The 21338-nt window shown below is 51.3% G+C and overlaps 1 protein-coding gene across 1 annotated transcript; it reads left to right on the top strand.

The window, feature by feature from the left end:
* The first annotated feature begins 4521 nt into the window (after nucleotides 1–4521).
* Nucleotides 4522–12914, top strand: CTRC (chymotrypsin C). The gene is made up of 8 exons (XM_060142814.1): nucleotides 4522–5207; nucleotides 6470–6561; nucleotides 6658–6755; nucleotides 7648–7773; nucleotides 8650–8786; nucleotides 9594–9739; nucleotides 10595–10747; nucleotides 11275–12914. Exons 1-8 carry the CDS (start codon nucleotides 5168–5170, stop codon nucleotides 11287–11289), a joined length of 807 nt encoding a protein of 268 aa, XP_059998797.1. The 5' UTR covers nucleotides 4522–5167; the 3' UTR covers nucleotides 11290–12914.
* Nucleotides 12915–21338: the final 8424 nt, after the last annotated feature.

Raw genomic sequence — 21338 nt, 5'->3', positions numbered from 1 at the left:
CGTATTGCTTTTTTTTCCCTCTCTTCCCTTCTCACCAAAAAAGAAAAAGGAAAAAAAAAAAAAGGCTACTTCTTCATTCGGTGGTACAATTATTTTTTTTAACTAAAATAAGATAAAATTCTATATTCTTATGTGTGTGTGGTTCTTGTTGGGGTGGGAGAGGGGAGGGGCTGGGAAAGGAGCGGACAGGATGAGGTCACCTGGGTGCTGGGGCAGCACTGGCTCAGGTGGCTCCCATGTCATTTCAGAAGCAGGGAGAAGAGGGACTCTTCCTAATGGGAGGTTGAGTTTGATGCTCACCTGCTGTCACCAGGGGCTAGTCTAAGCTCTTTATACGTAACAGCTCATTTCATCTGCACAGCCAGCCCAGGAGGGGGCTGGGGGTGCTGTGTTATTCCCAGATAAGAACAGAGACACTCAGAAAGTCTCCCAGAGGCACACAGGCAAGCGGGGCAGCTCCAGGCTGCTCGGTCCACAGCTCGTGCCCCTACCCATCCAGCCGCCCTGCCTGGCAAGTTCATTCAGAGGAGGACATGCACCAGGGGTGACACCGAGGCCACGGGGATTCTGGATTGAGGCACCCTAGAGCCCCCCAAGACTCTCTGCCACACTCAGAGATGCACCCCAAGCCTCCCCCGCAGACGGGTGGTTGGATGAAAGGCAAAGAGCCAGGTGGTCCCTGTGTAGCTTTGGACAGATCAGGCTCCCGCTGGGTCTTAGTCACCCCACCTGTTCAATGAGAGGGTCTCAAAGTCTTCCCAACCCTTCGGTTTCCAGGTAGCGTGTCCCCCGTCTGTCAAGTGCAACCTGAGTTGGGGGTGCAGGAGTTTGAGATTAGGCTGGGCATCGCTGCCCCCGGGTGGACATGGGTGGTATGACAGCAGCCAGGATGCCCTCCACCTCTGGCTTCCTTACAGTCCCTGCTTGGAGAAGGCTGCGTCCTTGAAGTGTATTTCCTGAGAAAGGCCACTCCCACATGCCACCTGTGGCCTGAGATGCCACTATCATTAACACCACATGTTGGGTTAAGCGTCGCCCTTCAATTGCCTTCCCAAGGGCAGAGCATCAGAACCCCTGACATGCTAGCAAAAGGGTCTCAGAACTGAGGGACAGAGGATACTGACAGGGAAGGGCTAAAATTCAAGCCCCAGAGCCCCTGCCCAGCTGGCCCGGCGGTGGATGTGGGCCTCCAGCCCTCAGAATGTGAGGGACACAGGCCAGCGGTCCCACGCCAGGCCCTCCACCATCAGATCCAGCTGAGAGGGGCCCCAGCCTCGGCCAGCACAAGACCTCCCACTCCCAGCCCAGGCAGAGGGCACGGGAGGAATAAGGAGGCCTGGAGTGATTCAGGGACCAGGAATGGGAAGGGGAGCCGGCTCCTCAAACCCTGCCCATGTCCCGCGCTCTCAGTAAGCCCCCCGCCAAGTCCCGGTCCCCATCACCAAACCCCAAACCCCTCAGTCAGCCCCCAAACCCTCTCTCAACACCCAGTACTTTCATCTGACTTTGAGGAGAAACACTGCCAGCCCCCAGGCCTGCCTCCTTAGTGGGTCCCACCCAAGATGTAACACTTGCCCCCCGAAAGTCCTGTCCCAGCAACTAAAAATTATGGGCCCCGGTCAGTGGCACCTGCCCTGTTTCTCAGGCTCTCACCAACAGCCTCCCCGCTTGACTCCCAACCTTGGCATTGCTTCTCCTGGCATTCCCTTCCCCTGAGCCCAGCCTCTGCCAAGTCACCCATGATTATTTTTCCAGCACAGTCTGGCCCTGAATGGCTGGGGGACATTAAGTGCCCAGATCCTGGGAGGCCCTGCTCCAGGCCCTGGAATACACGAGCTTCAGAGGGATAAGGATGGGGGTGTCTGGCATCGTCACAGTCTCAAGTCCTCATGTTCGTTTTGGACATGGAATCTGCAGAGAAGCCACCCTTTCCCACCTGCCCCCTATTAAGCTCCCACCCAGAACTCACGTCTTCTCGTTTGGGGCTCCCAGCTCTTGGCCCAGAACACTCCAAGGAACACTTATCACCCAGCGAGGCAGGGAGGTCCAGCAGTGCTGAACAGGGTCTTATCCTCTCTGTGGCCCCAGCCCTAGCACAGCGCCTACGCACCGGAGCTGCTCAGCGAGTCTGGGAAGAATGAAGGAATGAAGGGCTTCTGTGTACCTGGTAAGTCAGTGCCTCACAGTCTGGGCAGGTAAGAGTCACAGCTTTAAGTTAACCCAACACCAAGCCCCCTGCCCTCCAATTACAGCAATCCACTCCCCAGGGCGCCCTTCTGCAGTTATTCCCAAGTCCCCCTGGGGCTGCTTCTTCAATCTTGGTGGCCAGAAAATCAGGTCAGCCAGCCGAGTGTCACCCCCATAACTTTAGGCATTTGGAGCCCCTGGAGGGATGGCGTCCTCTGGCCGATGGCTCCCTGCACCAGGGCCAGGTCAGGAGGGGCTGGCACTAGCCGTGCGCACGCCCAGAGGCAGCTCCCACCTCTGCCCCAGTTGCTCCCAGTGACAGCACAGTTTTCTCCCTGGCTGCCCTAAAGGCATCTCCAGGGTCCAGAACAGGCACTCATCGTGATCCAAAGAACATTCCCCAATGTCTCTCTCAGCCATTCAGTTGTGCAGAACCTGACATGCGGAGGGGCCACAGCCAGGGCCAAATCGTCCATCAGTACGGTGGGCGCAGTGCCTGGAGCCCACAATAACTTTAAGGCCCACAGAAATGTTTTAGTTTCTCTTAAAATTGGCAGGAAAAAAATGAATAGAATCCGAACTGGATTATACTAGTCTTTATACCCACGCAGTCATAAAACATAAAATTCTTAATATTTTTTGGTGGAGGAAGGGGCCCACAAAGGCAAAAGGGCCCAGCGACAGTCCAGATTCAAGCTCTCTCATGAGAACCAGACGACCAACAACAATAATAATAACAGCCAACATTTATATAGTGCTTGCCCTATGCCAGGCACTCCTCACAATAACCCTATGAGGCTGGTACCACTTTTTAATCTCCATTCTATAGATGAGGATGTGGAAGCACAGAGAGGTTGAGTCACTAGCCCAAGGTCACACAGCTAGGAAGTACTGGCTCTAGGTTTTCCGTCCTTTGGGAATATGGTCCAACACTAGGCAAAGCACTCAACATCCCATCTTCAGCCTCTGAAAAAGACTAAGGTGACGTCAGTTTTCTCCAAGCACAATTGCTGATGCTGTCTTACATAAAGGACCTCAACTGGTAAACGTCTCAAAACAATGAAGTTCCCTTAAAGCTGATGCTGTCTGCACCTTCCAGAGCAGCCAGCAACCTCCCCCTCCAAAAAGGTCAGTTTCTCTGTGAACATTCCAAAAGAAAAGAAATGAACGACTTTTTATCTGGTACCTTACTACCTATGTGCCTGTGCACTTGTGGCTATTTCTATATCAGAGTACATTTTGAACGTGTGGCTCGGGGCTCTGAGAATGACTGTGTTTATAACAGACTGCTTTCTATGTATGACACTGGTGTGTGTGTGTCTGTCTGTCTGCCTGTCCCTGTATGCTTGTATATCCATGGGCTTGTACACGTGACTGAGATGGGTGCCTAGACCTTGCTGTCTCTCTGTGTGTGTAAATCAGCAAACTCCCAACCATAGGAGCCCAGCTAATCATTTTCCCAAGTTGTTCAAGAGAAACTGAGGCCGCAGAAGTTGCCCAAGGTCCAGGGTCCAGCAAGTCACTGACTGCGACAGAAACCAGGAGTCTTGTCTCCTGCCCCCAGAACCCTGGCAACCCCCAATACCTCCCTAGCTCAGCCTGCCTCTCTTTACGATGTCAGTACCCAGACCAGGGCGACCCTTTGCAGAGTTTGGTGACCAACAGCTCTGGGTCTGAGGTGTGGTGGGCAGTAGTCACTGACCAGCCTCTAGAAGGCAACAGAATGTTCTTGCAGCGAGTCTGAGATCCCCCAGACACCCCAGTTCTGAGGCCTGAGGCCATCACCCCTACACACACTCCCTCACACTCCCTCTCTGCTGTTGCTTTTTCAGTCAAAACTTTATTGATTTTTAATATGACCGAAGTAACACACACTTGTTTTTAAAAAGGATTTAAGCTGTAAAAACGTGTGAGTTAAGAGTCCTCCTCTACCCCCAGCTCACCACCACGACCGGCAGGGTGTGTAGCGTTCTGCATTTCTTTATTAGGAAATAATTCCTAATGGGACCAGTGGGCCCAGCTCAGAAAACAACTTCCTAGGAGCACGAGAATGAGTCAAAAGAGGACAAAGGGGAGAAGTCGGGCCTCAGGACAAGTGGGTTAAACCAGATGCTCCGAGAGCCAGGCTGAGCCCAAACTGCTGGGGCTCTGGCTGGAACTTCTGGGCACACATCACAAATCCAGATCTGCACTCGACCTTGACATCCAAGTCATGGAATTTTAGGACTGAAAGGAGCCTGAGAGTCCATCTGGTCCTACCTGCCCATTTTAGAGACGGGGAGACTGAAGACCTTGCTGGGAGACACCTGAGCTGGCTCCAGGTAGGAGCTTAGCCCACGCCTCAGCCTCCATCCAAAGCCTGGGGAGGAGGTGCTGGAGAGCAGGGGGTACCCCAAGACCAGACAGTATTCGTTGAATAAGGGAGAAAGAAAAGGACAGGAAGCAAACAGAGAGCTATAAAGACAGAGAAGGAAGCGGTGCGTCACGGGAGTTTGCGGCCCCAGACTGACGTTAGAAGCGCTGACTTCAAATCTTGGGTCTGTTGTTGCCCAGCTGTGTGACCCCGGATTGCCCCCGACCCTCTGAGTCTCAGCTTCGTGAAGTTTAATGAGCGAACAAGAGTGTCTACCGCGTGGTGTTGGGAGAATTAAGTGACTGCAAGAGGTATTGGGCACGGCACCCGGCACAATAAATGACAACTAAGAAAAATGAGTCAGGCCAAGCAGCGTGGCAGGGCCCCCCAAACCTGTAAACGTCAGATTTGCTCTGTCTCAGGATATTTGGGAAACTCCTGCCTCCACGCCAGCTCCATCTCCTGCGCAAATTAAACAGTAACCAGCCAAGGTCAGGGAAAGGGCCTTGACAGAACAGGTTCCTCCCAAGGGGTGGCTCAGCCTTGACGAGGTGGGCCCACCCTCCTCCTGCCTATAAGTGGGGACCTGGTCACCGCGACGGCCACTCGATCCCGGGCACTCACGACATGCTGGGCGTCAGCGTCTTCACCGTGCTCCTGGCCTACGGTAAGCTGTGGCCTGGGGACCGGCTGCAGCCAGCGGGCTGTGAGCTTGGGCTGGCCTCCCGGGGACAAGGCTGGGGTCAGGGACCCTCTGCTCTCCAGGGCTTCAGGAAAGGAGCTTTGGGGTCCCACGTGGGTTCAGCTACTACTGACCAGCTGTGTGTCGGATGAGCCACTTGCCTGCTTGGCGACTCTGCTTCCATATCTGCAAAATAGGATTCATGTTCCTCACCCCAGGGTGAGGATGAGCCATGAGGTATGGAAAGCACCAGGGACGCAGAAGGCGCCTCATCCCGGGTGACCCCGGGGGGCCTCAGGGCCTACCTTTCCCAGCATCAGCATCTCTTATTTGGGGATTCTTTGCTCCCCCCGCCATGCTGGTGACCTCCCAGATTGGGAATCCAGGAACTTGGCTCGAATGTCCCTCTCTCTTGGCGGGACCTGGACAAGCCACTTCCCCTCTCTAAAGCTCACTGGCTCTTCTGGCAAGTGAGAGCACTTGATTAAGAGTCCTCCAGCTAATAACAACAGTGATGATAACAATAGCTGCTCCTGTGTACCCCATGTTTGCTCTGTGTCGAGCACTGTGCTAAGCCCTTGACGATCAGGAGCCAATTTGATCCTACAACAACCTTGAGAGGCGGGGTCTGTTAATATGCCCATTTTACAGATGAGGACCCCGAGGCTCAGTGATGCTCAATATCTTGGTATCTAAGATCACATGGCTGGTTAGTGGTAGAGCCAGAATTTGAGTCTGGGTCTTCCTCACTGCACAGCACTCGCTCTTGACTGTGCCACACAGCTCCCCAGCTGTGACAGTCCAGAATTCTGTAGATTCAGTGCTCACACACCCACACTGTGCTGTGGCCTGAAAAGGGACAGCAGGGTAAGGTTGAAGGACACAGGTGTACCTGGGCACTCACACACAAGCCAGCCACTTTGGGTTTCCTTCAATGATTCGACATTCACGCTATACCAGGTCTTTTGCTCAATTCTTTACCTGCGTCATCTAATTTTTCTTAGTTGTCATTTATTTATGTCATGTTATTTAAATTCTCAGGACGAACTTACCAGGTTAGCGCTAGTCTTCCCGTTTCACAGAAAGGGAAGTTGAGGCCCAGCAAACTCCATGGCTTCCCCAAAGCCATGCAGGAAAAGTCAAACCCATGTCTGCCCAGCCCCCAAATGTGCGCTCTTTCCACCTGCCCCTTCCCCAAAGCGATGTCAGCCCGGCTCACCTGTGCTCTTCCTCTCCTGTATCCCCAGCTTCCAGCTGCGGGGTCCCCATCTTCCGGCCCAACCTATCAGCCCGGGTGGTGGGCGGAGACAATGCTGTTCCCCACAGCTGGCCCTGGCAGGTAAGCGCACTGCAGCAGGTGGGGAAGGCGAGGTGGAGGGGGGTGGGGAGCAGGTCCCTGGGGGCTGACACGTGGTCCTTCCCCATCCTCCCCCAGATCTCCCTCCAGTACCTCAAGAATGGCGTGTGGAGGCACACCTGCGGTGGCACCTTGATCACCCCCAGTCACGTCCTCACAGCTGCCCACTGCATCAGGTGAACGGGATGCTGCCCAGACACCCCACCCTCGCCCGGGGACAGGAGCCTGATAAGCTGCTTTTCTTGAGCACACACTCCAGACACTGGGCTGAATAAGCTACTCCCATCCAGTAACTCAGTTGTTAATTTATTCATTCCACAAGTATTTACTGTGCGCCTACTATACGCCAGGGAACACGGCAGTGAGGACACAGTCTGTGCTCTCAGGGAGCTTATATTCTAGTGGAAGACAGAGTGACAGACCATTCAACAAGTAAATATATAACAAAGCAAGTGGCAATGAAGAAAAATAAAGCAGAAAGAGAATAAAAAGTATGAGGAGTTCTATTTTAAATGATGTGGCCGGGGGAAGATCTCTCTTGAAAGGAGTTGTTTGAACAAAGACCTGAAGGAAATAAGGGAAGACGTCATTGGTCTGGGGGTAAGGTGTTCCAGGTGGAGGGAACAGCTGATGCAAAGGCCCGGAGGAGGGAGCCCACTTGGTAGGTTTGAGAAATAAAGTGGAAGCCGGTGTGGCGGGGCATTTTGTGTGAGAGGAGAGGAAGAGGCGGTTAGAGAGGAATGCAGGAGAGAGAATGCAGGCCAGCAGCATGTGGACTAGCTCATCTTCACAGCAGCCCTGGCAGGTGAGTTCCAAGATTATCTCCACCTTCCAGGTGAGAGAACTGAAGCCGAGCCTACCCACCTAGCAGTCAAAGTGGACTTGACTCCAAGACCAGGGTCCTTACCCCGTGCCCTGGGAAGGGTCAATGGGATGAACACTCCCTTCCCCCGAACAAGTCCCACGGTGGCCCCAAAGCTGGGTCACTAAAGACCCAACGTCCCCCTCTACCCCACCGGCCAGTGGGGACAGGAGGCCACCCTGACCCGGTCCCCTTGCTCTGTCCAGCAATACCCTGACTTACCGCGTGGCCCTGGGGAAGAACAACCTGGAGGTGGAGAATGAGGAAGGCTCCGTGTTCATGGGCGTGGACACCATCTTTGTCCACGAGAAGTGGAGCTCCTTCCTAATTCGGTGAGTGCCCACCTGGCCATCCCACAGCCCCCTAGGAGCAGCTCAGAAGAAGGAGGCGTCCCTGAGATGCGGCCGGAGCCTGTCCCTGGACCCCATCCTTAGCCTGAACAGCCAACAGATGATGACTTTACGCAAAATGGCAAAATGCTAAGTGGAGGTGGACACCCCTCCAATACCCATCACTGGCCAAGGGTCTCTGGAAAGTACACAGGGAATGAGGATCCTGAGGCTCCCCCAGTATATTACCTAAAGTCTCTCAGCCCGAGGATGAGCCAGCACTCACCTTTACTGATGCATGCTCGCATTGTAATAAGCAGCTTACATGCCATCTCTTATTTAATCCTCACAACAGCCCTAGACAAGGAACCGAGGATCAGAGAGGTTAAGGAATGTGTCCCAGGTCACACAGCCCAGTACATGGCAGAACTAGAAATCAAACCAGGCTCTCTCTAGGGTTGTCCATTTTCATTCTGGCGACACGAAAACATTAAAAATTGCATCCGCAAGTGTCTTTATCGTTATAATTTCCAATTTGCTTAGCTGAATTTCAGTTGATACATAACCTTGCAGTGGTTCAGAAGGCTTCTGCTCTTGTCTCCCCTCTGTTAAGCCTTTCATGATGTGAAGACACAAGGTGGCGCGGGGTGGGGGGGAAGGGGAAGAAGCTACACCTACAGGAGCGGGTGATGGGGTTAGAAGGCAGATCATTCGTCCTCCGGCATCTCTGTCTGCCAGTAAGAAGCTGGAGGTCCAGGATATTTATGGAGGACCCCTGCTCACCCTTGGCCCGACTCCCAACTCACAGCCTGGGCCTCTTAGCATTGGCTTGGGGGAGCAGGCCCTCCTGCCATTCACCACCTCCACTTTGGATTCCAGCAATGACATTGCCCTTATCAAACTGGCGGAGCCCGTGGAACTGAGTGACACCATCCAGCCAGCCTGCCTGCCAGAGGAGGGTTCCTTGCTGCCTCAGGACTACCCCTGCTACGTCACTGGCTGGGGCCGTCTCTGGAGTGAGTATAGCCCCTGGCCAAACACGAGTGTCTTATTGGAGGAAGCAGCTCCCGTGATAAGCACACCACCCACATTTGCCCACCACTTTCCTTTTTGCCTTAACATCTTCACATCTTTTTTAATTTTGTAATAATGGTTAATATTTATTAAGCATATACCATGTGGCAGACACTCTAACAAGTGCATATAAAGGGTGTTATAAGGATTAAATGGACTAGAATTTGTCAAGGGCTTAGAACAGGGCTAGGCACATACTAAGTGTCATGTCAGTGACTAGTAAATAAATGAAACTAACCATCTTGGGGCGGGGATTAGATCTTATGACCTTATGTTATATCACACGCCCAAGTAAATTCCAACTGAATTAAAAGGTTAAATGCAAATAAATGAAACTACAGAATACTTAGATGAAAATGCAGATCCTCTACAATTTGGAAAGTTTGGGGGTGAGAAAGACCTTTCAGTGTGTGACACCAAAGGCAGAGAACTACAGGGAAACCATTGGCAATTAAAACCCCAGAACCCAAATTAAAGATAACTCAGTGGTTATTTCTTAAGGGTTTTCTATGGGTTGGTTCTGCCTTCCCTGCCCTTAGAGGGGTCTCTAACCCAAACAGTTCAGGACCATTGGCTCAGCGTCTCGCCTCTCAATTAAGGGCCTGTGTGTGGGTCCCTCAAAGTCTCTCCAGAACTCGCCCGGTCATGGCCCAGCCCCATCCAGCCCTCTGTTCCCTGAAGGCCTGGGCCTGGGCTGGCGCTGAGGCTGCCTGGGCTGACCGCCCGGTCACCACCCATTCTCTCTCCAGCCAACGGCCCCATCGCTGATGAGCTGCAGCAGGGCCTGCAGCCCGTGGTGGATCACGCCACATGCTCCCAGAAAGACTGGTGGGGCAACAATGTGAAGAACACCATGGTCTGCGCCGGGGGTGATGGTGTCATCTCAGCCTGCAACGTAAGTGTCGAGGCGCTGCCCCACGTCCCTACTGCAGGTGGCCAGATGGAAGGGGGCAGTGAGGAGGGCAAAGGAGTGAGAAGTGGGGAGACGCCACCCCCTCTCCCTGGGGGGAGACTGAGCCCTGGCTGGGCCTAAGAGGCTCAGGAGAAACTTGCCACTGTCCCCCTTCCCCTCCCGCACCAGCACTGTGGCCAGAGCATGAAAGTTGAATGTGAGTCTGAGTCCGAGTCCCAGCCCCCCACTTCATAGCTGTGTAACCTTGGGCAGGCTGTTTGATTTATCTGAACCTCAGTTTTCCCATGCATAAAATGGAGCGGTAGTAAGCACAGGGCTGCTTTGAGGACTAAGTGAGTCTAACACAGGTAGAAGAGACTTCGGTGAAGTCCGGGCACACGTTCCTTCATACCATCAGCTCCGTTGGTCCAGGGAGACAGAAGACTCAGGGAGTCTGACACAGAACGAAGAAACATCTAGGACAATCGGGGACTGTCCCGTTTTCAAACACATGAGCCTCTCCCCACTTGCATTTTCTTCCCTTTTCTCAGGTCTCCTACACGGCTCCCAGCATGCTCATCCCTCTGGGCAGCTCAGAGTCTTAGGCGCGGTGACCTGAACAGCTAGGGAAACCAAGGCACAGAGAGGGTTCTCAACACCTCAAGATCACACAGCAAAGCAAGACCTAGTCTGACACCCCAGGGCCCCCCAGAATAAGGCCAAGTTACCCACAAACCACATTTTCTCTGCCTCCCTCACTATGGACACGCTGAGGCCAAAACAGGGGCTACCCATATGCCCCGCCCTGACCTTCCTGCTTCCCAAGCCTCCCTCTGACGCCCGCCCCGTCTGGCACAGGGGGACTCGGGCGGCCCACTGAACTGCCAGGCCAAGGACGGCTCTTGGGAGGTGCGGGGCATCGTCAGCTTCGGCTCCGGGCTGAGCTGCAACACCCTCAAGAAGCCCACGGTCTTCACCCGCGTGTCCGCCTACAACAACTGGATCAACGAGGTGGGTGCGCCTCCCCTGCCCCCTCCTCTCCACCCGCCCCTCACCCTCCCTCGCCCTTCCTTCACTGACTCCCCTACTCACTCTTTCACTCACTCCGTTTACTCACTCACTCCTTCCAGAAGTTTTGATCGCGTGCTTATTGCAGGCAGCCTTGAGTCAGGGGCAGTGAAGCAAACGGCCATTCACTTCCCCACCCTTTCATCCATCAGCAAATACTTCTGTCCCAAGCCCAGGCTCCCCACCAGTGCCCCCAAATGTGAAGCACAGGAGAGGGGGCAGCATGGATGGCCGTCTATATTTTGAGGGTGCGGGGACAGAGAGTCACCCTGGGCTGGGGGCTTCCACCCTGGGAGCAGGAGGTATCCTGAGCTCACCGGCACAGTGGTCGGAAGTGCCCGAGAGGGCCAGACCCCTCGGGCAGAGGCAAGCCTGTCTTGTCAAGGCCCGGGGCTGCCGGCCATGTTCCTACCCTCCCGGCAGAGCCTCACACCCCGCAGAGTCCCTCACTCTGTTCTCTGCTTCTCCAGAAACTACAGCTGTGATTCATCCCTGGGAGCCAAGGCCGCAAATCCCGGCAACCACAATAAACCTCCTTTCCCCTCAAGCGACCTGTGTTCTTGATTTGCGCGTCCCCTGCGGGTTCCCGGGCTCTCTAGGGGCTGCCTGTTTCCATACCAGGGGTGCAATGAGAGATCCCCCTCAGCCAGCCTGGTTAGGCCTTGGAAGGAGCTGCTGGGGATGCTGGTGGAGGGGGCACCCCCAGGAAGCCACCTGGTGCCTGAGGGAATATGAGTTAAGGACACACCAGACACCTGCCCCATCCCCGCACATCTCATAAGCCGTGAACCACCGGGCCCTGATCAGACCGCAATGGCTTCCACACATAGTCACAGCAGGTCAGAGGTGGGAAAGCTTGCACTGCACTAGACAGGCAGGGCAGCTCAGGCCCAGAGAAGGAAAGAGCTGGGCCAGATCACAGGAGCAGACGTCCAGTCATGCACAGGCAAGAGGCTCAGGGCAGGGCCCTCTGGTCCTGAGGCCGACTAGAGGGCAAGGGGTCCAGAAAAGAGAGGGACCCAGTGTCCAGTGAGGTACATCCAAGCGGGACCCCCGACCCCTGACCATAGGGTCTCTGGTCCAGGGCGCTCCTGGGGATGTGCTGCTCTATGGAGGGAGGTATCCCCAACCCGGCCGCTGAAGTCCTCCTAGGAAAGCCATCAACTATGGCTGCCTCTGGTTGGTCCATGAGTTGTCCAGTTTCCCCATCAGACTTTGGTTCCTGGAGATGGGGACCGTGGCCTCCCACGATGTCCAGCTCATTCTCAAAAAATACTTTATTTTCTCAACCAGCAATGGGACCTACAAGGAGCCCAGCACCAGCTCAGCCGTAGGAATCTAGGGATGGTCCAGACAAGATTCCTGCTCTGCAGGAGACAGACCCATAAACAGATCACTGAGTTCCCTGGTGTAAGTGTGAAGGTAGGAATACAGTCCAGGAGCATGGCGAAGGGACACTTAAACCAGTGAGAGTAGGCAGGAAGAGTCCAGGATGGCTTCCTAGAGGTGGTGATGCCCAGTGTAATGTATTCTTTACATTTGAGCAGAAGGTACCAAAATACAGAAGATGCTGCTGGTTGCTTGACCCAAACTTCATTCCCAGCCTCCTCCTTTTGTAGTTGTTTCTATACTGGAGGCTAAAAATGCTAAATTCTTGCTGTCCCCAGGTCCCTTGCAGTTCTAATATCAAAGTGATAGCTAACACTTACTGAACACTTACTCTGTGCCAGGCACCGTTCTACAGGTTTTACGTGTATTACCTCACTTAATCTCCAAAACAATCCTAAGACGTAGGTTATTAACATCATCCCCATTTCACAAATGAGAAAACTGAGGCTAGAGATGGTTAGTGACTTCCCAAGGTGATTTACCTGGGAGGTGATGGAGCTGGGATCCAGACTTTGTTAATCTGGCCCCAGAGCCCATGCTCTTGACCACCATGCTCTACTGCCCAGTGATGAATATGGATATGATGCCTGGAACTAAGGCAGCCTTCTTGTGGCGAAGAGAATTACAGAGACATGAGCTCAGACATCATCGAGCTGCAGATCTGATGCCAGCAACCGTTCTCTGAATGTCTAATTATGTAAAAACTAAATAAACCTGCATTTGTTTTAACCACTGTAGTCCAGTTTTCAGTTACTTGCAGCTCAGCACAGTCCTAAGTGATACCCTGGGGGATAACATAAGGGGTCACTTTCCTGACTGAGGGAAGGCCATAAGCAAAGTCATGGTAACTGCTTGGAAGAATCTCCAAGCAGAAGGTATTGCTAGAGCATAAGGTACAGGGCAGGGATTGGGTGACCAGTGGTCCTGGCACTGAGTAGTTTTCTAGGAAGTGGTACTTTCAGTGCTGTCCCAGGCAAACTGGGATGGTCAGTCACCCTAACGGGGAGGGGCAAGAGATGTGGCTAGAGAGTGAGAAAGGCCCTTCCTGGAAGGACTTGTAGCCATGGTAGAGGGTTGTTGGGACTTTATTCTGAGGGCAATAGGGAGCCGTAGAGTGGTTTTAGATAGAGAAGTGATCTCTGTGGTCAGATGTACACACTAAAGCATTCATCTGACAGCTATATGGAGGGTGATTTGGAGCAGGCAAGAATGGAGGCAGGGAGGCCAGTGAGGAGGCTGCTGCAATGTTCTAGGCCAGAATTAATGGGGCCCCAACCATCAAGCTGCAGATGGAAAGGAGAGATAGGTTCAGTAATTCAGTAATAATTCAGTAATTAGTTAAGAGGCATATGTATAGTGTTGGACAGCAGCATCCCCCCCAGTGCCAAATCTATATAAATTTTGGGAACGTGATTGGATGATCAAAACTACTTTTTATTAGCTAATAAATGGTAAAACATAAGCCACAGTTCTCTCTGTTCAACAAGAGTGTAAAATTCTCAGATTCAGGGACAAGACCCACTGTTACATACAAGGGTCAATGCCTATCTGTGGTAGACAAAATACTAGCCCTCCAAAGACATCCATGCCATAGATCCCAGAACATATGAATGCATTACCTTACGTGGCAAAAGGGATTTTGCAGGTGTGATTAATTGAAGGACCCTGGGATGGGGTGATTAGCCTGGATTATCCAGACGGGCTCAGTGGAATCACAAGAGTCCTTTTTTTTTTTTTAACATCTTTATTGGAGTATAATTTCTTTACAATGGTGTGTTGGTTTCTGCTTTATAACAAAGTGAATCAGTTATACATATACATATGTTCCTGTATCTCTTCCCTCTTGCGTCTCCCGCCCTCCCACCCCTCCAGGCGGTCACAAAGCACCGAGCTGATCTCCCTGTGCTATGCGGCTGCTTCCCACTAGCTATCTACCTTACGTTTGGTAGTGTATATATGTCCATGCCTCTCTCTCGCTTTGTCACAGCTCACCCTTCCCCCTCCCCGTATCCTCAAGTCCGTTCTCTAGTAGGTCTGTGTCTTTATTCCCATCTTACCCCTAGGTTCTTCATGACATTTTTTTTCTTAAATTCCATATATATGTGTTAGCATACAATATTTGTCTTTCTCTTTCTGACTTACTTCACTCTGTATGACAGACTCTAGGTCTATCCACCTCATTACAAATAGCTCAATTTCGTTTCTTTTTATGGCTGAGTAATTAGATCACTCCCTAACACCATACACAAAAATAAGCTCAAAGTGGATTAAAGACATAAATGTAAGGCCAGAAACTATCAAACTCTTAGAGGAAAACATAGGCAGAACACTCTATGACATAAATCACAGCAAGATCCTTTTTGACCCACCTCCTAGAGAAATGTAAATAAAAACAAAAATAAACAAATGGGACCTAATGAAACTGCAAAGATTTTGCACAGCAAAGGAAACCATAAACAAGACCAAAAGACAACCCTCAGAATGGGAGAAAATCTTGGCAAATGAAGCAACTGACAAAGGATTAATCTCCAAAATTTACAAGCAGCTCATGCAGCTCAATAACAAAAAGCAAACAACCCAATCCAAAAATGGGCAGAAGACCTAAATAGACATTTCTCCAAAGAAGATATACAGACTGCCAACAAACACATGAAAGAATGCTCAACATCATTAATCATTAGAGAAATGCAAATCAAAACTACAATGAGATATCATCTCACACCAGTCAGAATGGCCATCATCAAAAAATCTACAAACAATAAATGCTGGAGAGGGTGTGGAGAAAAGGGAACACTCTTGCACTGCTGGTGGGAATGTGAATTGGTACAGCCACTATGGAGAACAGTATGGAGGTTCCTTAAAAAACTACAAATAGAACTACCATATGACCCAGCAATCCCACTACTGGGCATATATCCTGAGAAAACCATAATTCAAAGAGTCATGTACCAAAATGTTCATTGCAGCTCTATTTACAATAGCCAGGAGATGGAAACAACCTAAGTGTCCATCATCGGATGAATGGATAAAGAAGATGTGGCACATATATACAATGGAATATTACTCAGCCATAAAAAGAAACAAGAGTACTTTTAAGAGGGATTAGTCACAAGGAGATATGAGGACAGAAGCAGGGGGTCAGAGTCAGAGGGAGATCTGAAGATGCGATGCTGCTGACTTTGTAGATGGAGGGAGGGGCCACAAGCCAAGGAATGCAGGCAGCCTCTAGACGCTGGAAAAGGCAAGGGAAGGGATTCTCCCCTAGAGTCTCCAGAAGAAACCAGCCCTGCTTTAGCCCAGTGACACCAATTGTGGACTTGTGACCTCCAGAGCTGTAAAAAAGTACACTTTTATGTTTTCAGCACCTTATTTGTGGTAATTTGTTAAAGCAGCAATAGGAGTTAAATACACCATCACTCCTCCCTTCCAGCAAAATCTAAAGTACTAGGTGGGGAGTGTAAGAGGGTGGCAAAGGAAGGGTCAGGAAGGACTCCCTGGGATCTGGCTGGGATGAGAGCAAGGATCTGTAGACTTTGTCCAAGAGGTCACAAACCAGTGGTTGGGAGCCAGGGAGAGTGGGCACTTAGGCAGTGACCCTCCACCTCCACCTTCTGCCTTGGCAGGAGTTCCCCTGGCCTGGGGGCATGAGAGCCCTCATGCCAGTGACCCACTAGAGTGCCATTGTGTGTCTAATGCAGGCACCGTGGCTAGTGTGTACTGAGCACTTGGTAATCTGTGTGCCAGGTTCCATCCAAGGGCTTTATATACTCAATCTCATTTAATAATCCTGGCAACCCTGATTATCATCCCCCTTTGCAGATGAGGAACCTGAGACTCAGAGGGGTTTAAGAACTCACCCAAGGGGCTCCTCTGGTGGCGCAGTGGTTGAGAGTCCGCCTGCCGATGCAGGGGACACAGGTTCGTGCCCCGGTCTGGGAAGATCCCACATGCCGCGGAGCAGCTGAGCCCGTGAGCCATGGCTGCTGAGCCTGTGCGTCCGGAGCCTGTGCTCTGTCTGCAACAGGAGAGGCCACAACAGTGAGAGGCCCATGTACCACAAAAAAAAAACTCACCCAATAACAATTTGATACCTATCTCTGAGGCCTTTTACAGGAGCTAAGGCCCCCACCCAGGTGGGGGACGGTAACTTCAGGCTGAGCCCAAGCACGTGGTCAGAGCCAGAAGGCTCATGACGGAGATTCCTGGAACACCACCCTGTCACCTGACCACCAACCAATCAGAGGAAGGTTACACACCTTGGAGCCCTCCCAGCAAATTTTGCCTATAAAAACTCTTCCCGAAAACCTTTGGAGAGTTCAGGCTTTTTGAGCATGAGCTGCCCATTCTCCTTGCTTGGTCCTGCAATAAACCATTCTCTGTTCAAAAACCAAACAAAACAAAACAAAAAGAAACCCTCACCCAAGATTGTACAGCTAGTAATGGGGCACCAGGACTTAAACCCAGGTAGTCTGACTCCAGAGCCTGTGTGACTAACAACCATGTTATTCTGCCATTAATCCCGAAATCTCAAGGCCCCCCTCACACACTGATTCCTCTAGTGGCCCTGTCAGGAAAGGGTGGAGGCTGTACGTGTGCTGACAAGCTTGAGCGAAGCTGGCAATGAGCCCACGTAGACAGAAACCTAAGAGGAGAATTGTTGCTCAAAGACGTGCACAAAGGCTTTTACCCACTGTATCAGCTACTTCCAGCATAATTAATAATGTTGAGCAAAAACCAACGACAAATGCTCAGTGGAATCCAATGACAAGTATTTATTGCTCACACGCCTGGGGTCAGTTGGGGTCAGTTAGGTGGCCCTGCTGCTTTTGGCTGGAATCACTCATATGTCTAGGGGTCAAGCCTGGGTCTGGCTGGGACAGCTCAGCTCCACAGGGCTCTCATCCTCCTCCCAGGAGGCCACCGCAAAGTTACATAACAAAAGGCATGGATACAGGGAGGGGTGAAGGATCAGAGCCATCCTGGCAATCTCCCACACCCCCCCGTTATCTTGGACACAAATTAATAGCATAAACTATGGCAGGGCAGAAGGGAAGGCGGTCACTATGCTGGAGCTCTGAACTCTGCCACTGATAGGCAATGACAGCAGCTGAGTCACTTAACCTCTCAGAGACTCAGTTTTCTCATCTGTAAAATGGGCACCTCCCCTCCATCCCTCCCTCCTTCCCTTTGGGAGCCAACAAAATAACAGAGGCTTGTGATCAGAGGCATCATTACTGCTGCTGACCTCACACCTGGACCCCTATTAGGAGACCCTCCCTCTCCCTTCTATTCCTAAGGAGAGGGAGCTTCATTCCCAGCAGGCCGTGGGGGTCAGTCCTCTGAAGCTCACTCTCATCAGGTGGGGGGCACCTATCTGCAAAGCTTCACAAGGTGATGGGCTGGGGAGCAGGTAATGACAGAGAATAAACACAGAGCATCTTCCCAAAGCACTGATTTCCTATGAAGATTGTGTGGGAAGAAAAAAATGCACATTAAAATAAACCCAGCTGTGCTATGAAATAAGCTGCAAAATTCAGATCAAGCTTTCAAGACGAAGAATGAGACTCCGGAGACATTTTGCTCTTGTGGTGACTGCTACATGCTAGACCCCACATCATTAATCTACTGAAAACCGGAGCCTGCAAACCAAATCTATTTTGTAAATAAAGCTTTATTGGAAAACAGCTATGCCTATCGGGCTACTTTTGCACTGTAACAGCAAGGTTGAGTAGTTGCAACAGAGACCGTATGGCCCGCAATTCTAAACTACTTATTATCTGGTCCTTTACAGAAACAATTTGCCAACCCCTGATCTCCTAGGATTCTTTGATGGAAAAGTTGGAAGAATTCTGTGCTATTCTGATAGCTGAGGCCTACAGGTCGAAGGCTTGAAGAGGGAACATTTTATTGCACATTTATGATTCTCAGTGTTTTAAGTGAATAAACCATTGCTTAATTCTAACAACAATCCTAAGAGATAGATGGGATTGTTACTGTTGCATTTGGTAGGTGAAGAAATTGAGTTAAAGAGATGAAACTTGTTCTAGCCCAGGTCACCTCAAATGTTAACGTGCAGAAGAATCACCTAGGTATCTTGTTAAACTGCAGATGCTGAATCAGTAGGCCTGGGTGGGAGAGTCTGCATTTCTTTTATATTTATATATACACACACATATATATATTTGACTGCCCCGGGTCTTAGTTGCAGCATACGGGATCTTCGTTGTGGCATGCGGGCTCTTAGTTGCGGCATGCGGGATCTAGTTCCCTGACCAGGGATGGAACCCCGGCCCCCTGCACTGGGAGCGCAGAGTCTTAACAACTGGACCACCGGGGAAGTCCTGAGTCTGCATTTCTTTTTTTTTTTTTTAAGATTTTTTTTGATGTGGACCATTTTTAAAGTCTTTATTAAATTTGTTACAATACTGCTTCTGTTTTATGTTTTTTGGTCGCAAGTCATGTGGGATCTTAGCTCCCCAACCAGGGATCAAACCCACAGCCCCTGCATTGGAAGGTGAAGTCTTAGCCACTGGACCTCCAGGGAAGTCCCCCCGAGTCTCCATTTCTAACCAGATCCTAAACTAGGCTGGTCCAGACCACTCTGTGAGTAGCGACAATCCAGACCAGAGTCCCTACCAGGAGGCACAGGGGTGCAAACGCAAGCCTCTAAGCACGGAGCATATGGCGTCTCAGAGGAACCCTTATGAATGAGTCATACGCCCCGTGAGAAATTCGCATCTGCATCTCCCTGGCCCCGCTGAGACCTCAAAGACCCAGCCGAGGCTAGAACTTTACAGATTGCCTTGTTGTCCCACAACAGATCAATGGGGGACTGAGCCCCAGAGGGGGAAGTGGGCTGTAAAACCCACTCTCTCTCCCAGCCTCCGTTCCCCCTCCAGAAGCCTCCATTGTTATTTGGTGCTGTCCCTCCCCCGCACCTCCATCAGGAGCCTGGAGCCCAGATCTAGAGGTGGGACTTGTGCTCCACGCCTGGCCAATCCACCCTAGCAGCCCCTCCTCCACCACAACAATTGGTTCAGGTATGGGCATGCGACCTGAGGCGGATCCAATCAGAGAGAGTTGCAGGACTTCTGCGGGAACTACCAGGAAGCTCTCACTCATTCCCTGATGTGTTTGAGGATGAGGGATGCGGGGCTAGAACAGCAAAATGGGGGAAAGAGGAAGAGGGGATGGTTTTGCTCTCCAGGGTACCTTCGGCAATGTGTAGAGACATTTCTGGTTGTCACAACTTAAGGGAGGAGGGCAGGGACTACTGGCACCTAGTGGGCGGGGACCGGGATTGCTGCTAAGTACCCTACAATGCACAGGAGGGCTCTCATCGCAAAGAACCATCACCCAAAAGGTCAACAGTGCCATGGTTGGGAAACCCTGGGTCAGGGATTCTGTAGCCCTCGTGTCCCCATAGGACCACCTGGAGCTCCTACAGGCCAGTTAATGGAGCCTGAGAGTGGACGCTCACAGTGGAAAGCAGAGCCAGAAGATGGAGAGGAGCCGAGTCCTAGGGACATCACCAGAGCCCTGGATCCAGCTGTGCCTGAAGTGAGCCCTGCTCCTGGACTTTTCCATCTTGTGTCCCAATGAATGACTCTTTGGCTTAAGCCTGTTCGATGACGTTTTCTGTCACTTTCAAACCCTCCCAGCAATATGGTGAAATAGGCCAGGCATATGTTCCTCTCACTGTTTTCATTCATGGGCAGCCCCAGGCCAGAGGACCTGTGTGATCACACGGCAAGCCCATGGCATGCACAAAACTGGTATTTGTCCAGTGACCTCATACAGGGAAAATCTTATTTTTATAGTAAAACAAACGCAGATACGTGAAACAGAATGGCATAGTCACATTAATTCAAGATAAAATAGGAAACTTCAGAAATAGTTTGTTGTTGTAGTGACTGCTACAGATTGTAAACAAGAGCCCACACTGTTAAAGGAGTTAGGGAATGCAGTTGGGACTAGAGCCCAGATATTCTGACGTCTAATGCTAATACCCCAGCTAATACCCCAGGTCTAATTCTGTACCCCAGCCTCCTTCACCTTCCTCACGATCCCGGGGAGATTACAGAATTTTCTCACACCCATTTTCTCACCCATACAATGATCCTGCAATCAGGCCTGGATTGTTATTTAAGAAACTCGGGCCCAGGAGAGAAGTGACTTGTCCCTCCAAGCTATAATGCTCAGATCTGACTCAGTGAGGGCTTGAACTCAGATCTTAACAGATGGAGTCCACTTTCTGCTCTGCTTTTCTAGCTGGGCAAAAGGTAGAATCTGTGGTCACAGAGCAGGACTGTCTCACCAGAGCCTGGCCTGCCTGGCACCGTGCTCAGACCACAAGCAATAAGAGTGAAGGTTTAAGGCAGAACGAGAACATCCATCAGGAACCCTCGCTCATTTTCTCTACCCTTCTCCCCGCCCCCCCACCCCCGCCAAAAACAAGGGGCTTATTGCAGTGCTAGGAGGACGTTCGGAAGGCCACCTTCAGCGGCATCAAGTAAAAGGGCTTGGAAATCAGACCAACCTATGTTGGAAGCCCCATTCTGCCGCTTAGAAGCTGTGTGTTCTTGGGTAAGTCACTTTACCTCTGAACCTCAGCTTCCTCCCTTGAAATATGAGACCCTTGTGCAAGGTTTTGTAAGGCTTAGATTAGGTAAGACATCTGAGTGCATCTGATGTATATGTTTGGTGAGTGTCAGCCTCCCTTTCTAAGAAGTTCCTGCTCTGACCCCACTTGGCAGATGAAGTTACTGGAGAAGTACAAACTGTTGTCGTCTTAGGAGCAGATGATAGATACAGCCCTCCTCGGCCAGCACTCCCTCCTCACTGTTGCTGGGACTGCCAAACCCTACCTGTGTGGGTCTGTTTTGTGCTTCTCCTAGGTAAGCACGTTCATGTTTTTCAAATCCTCACCACATTGTTGCAAAACAGACTGGGCACACGTTTCTCTGCCTGGTTCACAGAAGGGCAGGCCCCAGGCCTAGAGACTTCCATGGCTTGTCCAGGGTCACACAGCAAGCCATAGCATGGCCTAGAAGAGGCTTCCTCAACCTCGGCACCACTGACGTTCAGGGTGGGATAATTCCTTGTTATGACGGGCTGCCGGGGGCCTTATAGGATGTTTAACATC

The sequence above is a fragment of the Lagenorhynchus albirostris genome, chromosome 2, assembly GCF_949774975.1.
Source record: "Lagenorhynchus albirostris chromosome 2, mLagAlb1.1, whole genome shotgun sequence".
Taxonomy (NCBI): domain Eukaryota; kingdom Metazoa; phylum Chordata; class Mammalia; order Artiodactyla; family Delphinidae; genus Lagenorhynchus; species Lagenorhynchus albirostris.
The sequence above is the reverse complement of the archived record's forward strand: the minus strand, read 5'-3'. Positions and strand labels throughout refer to the sequence as shown.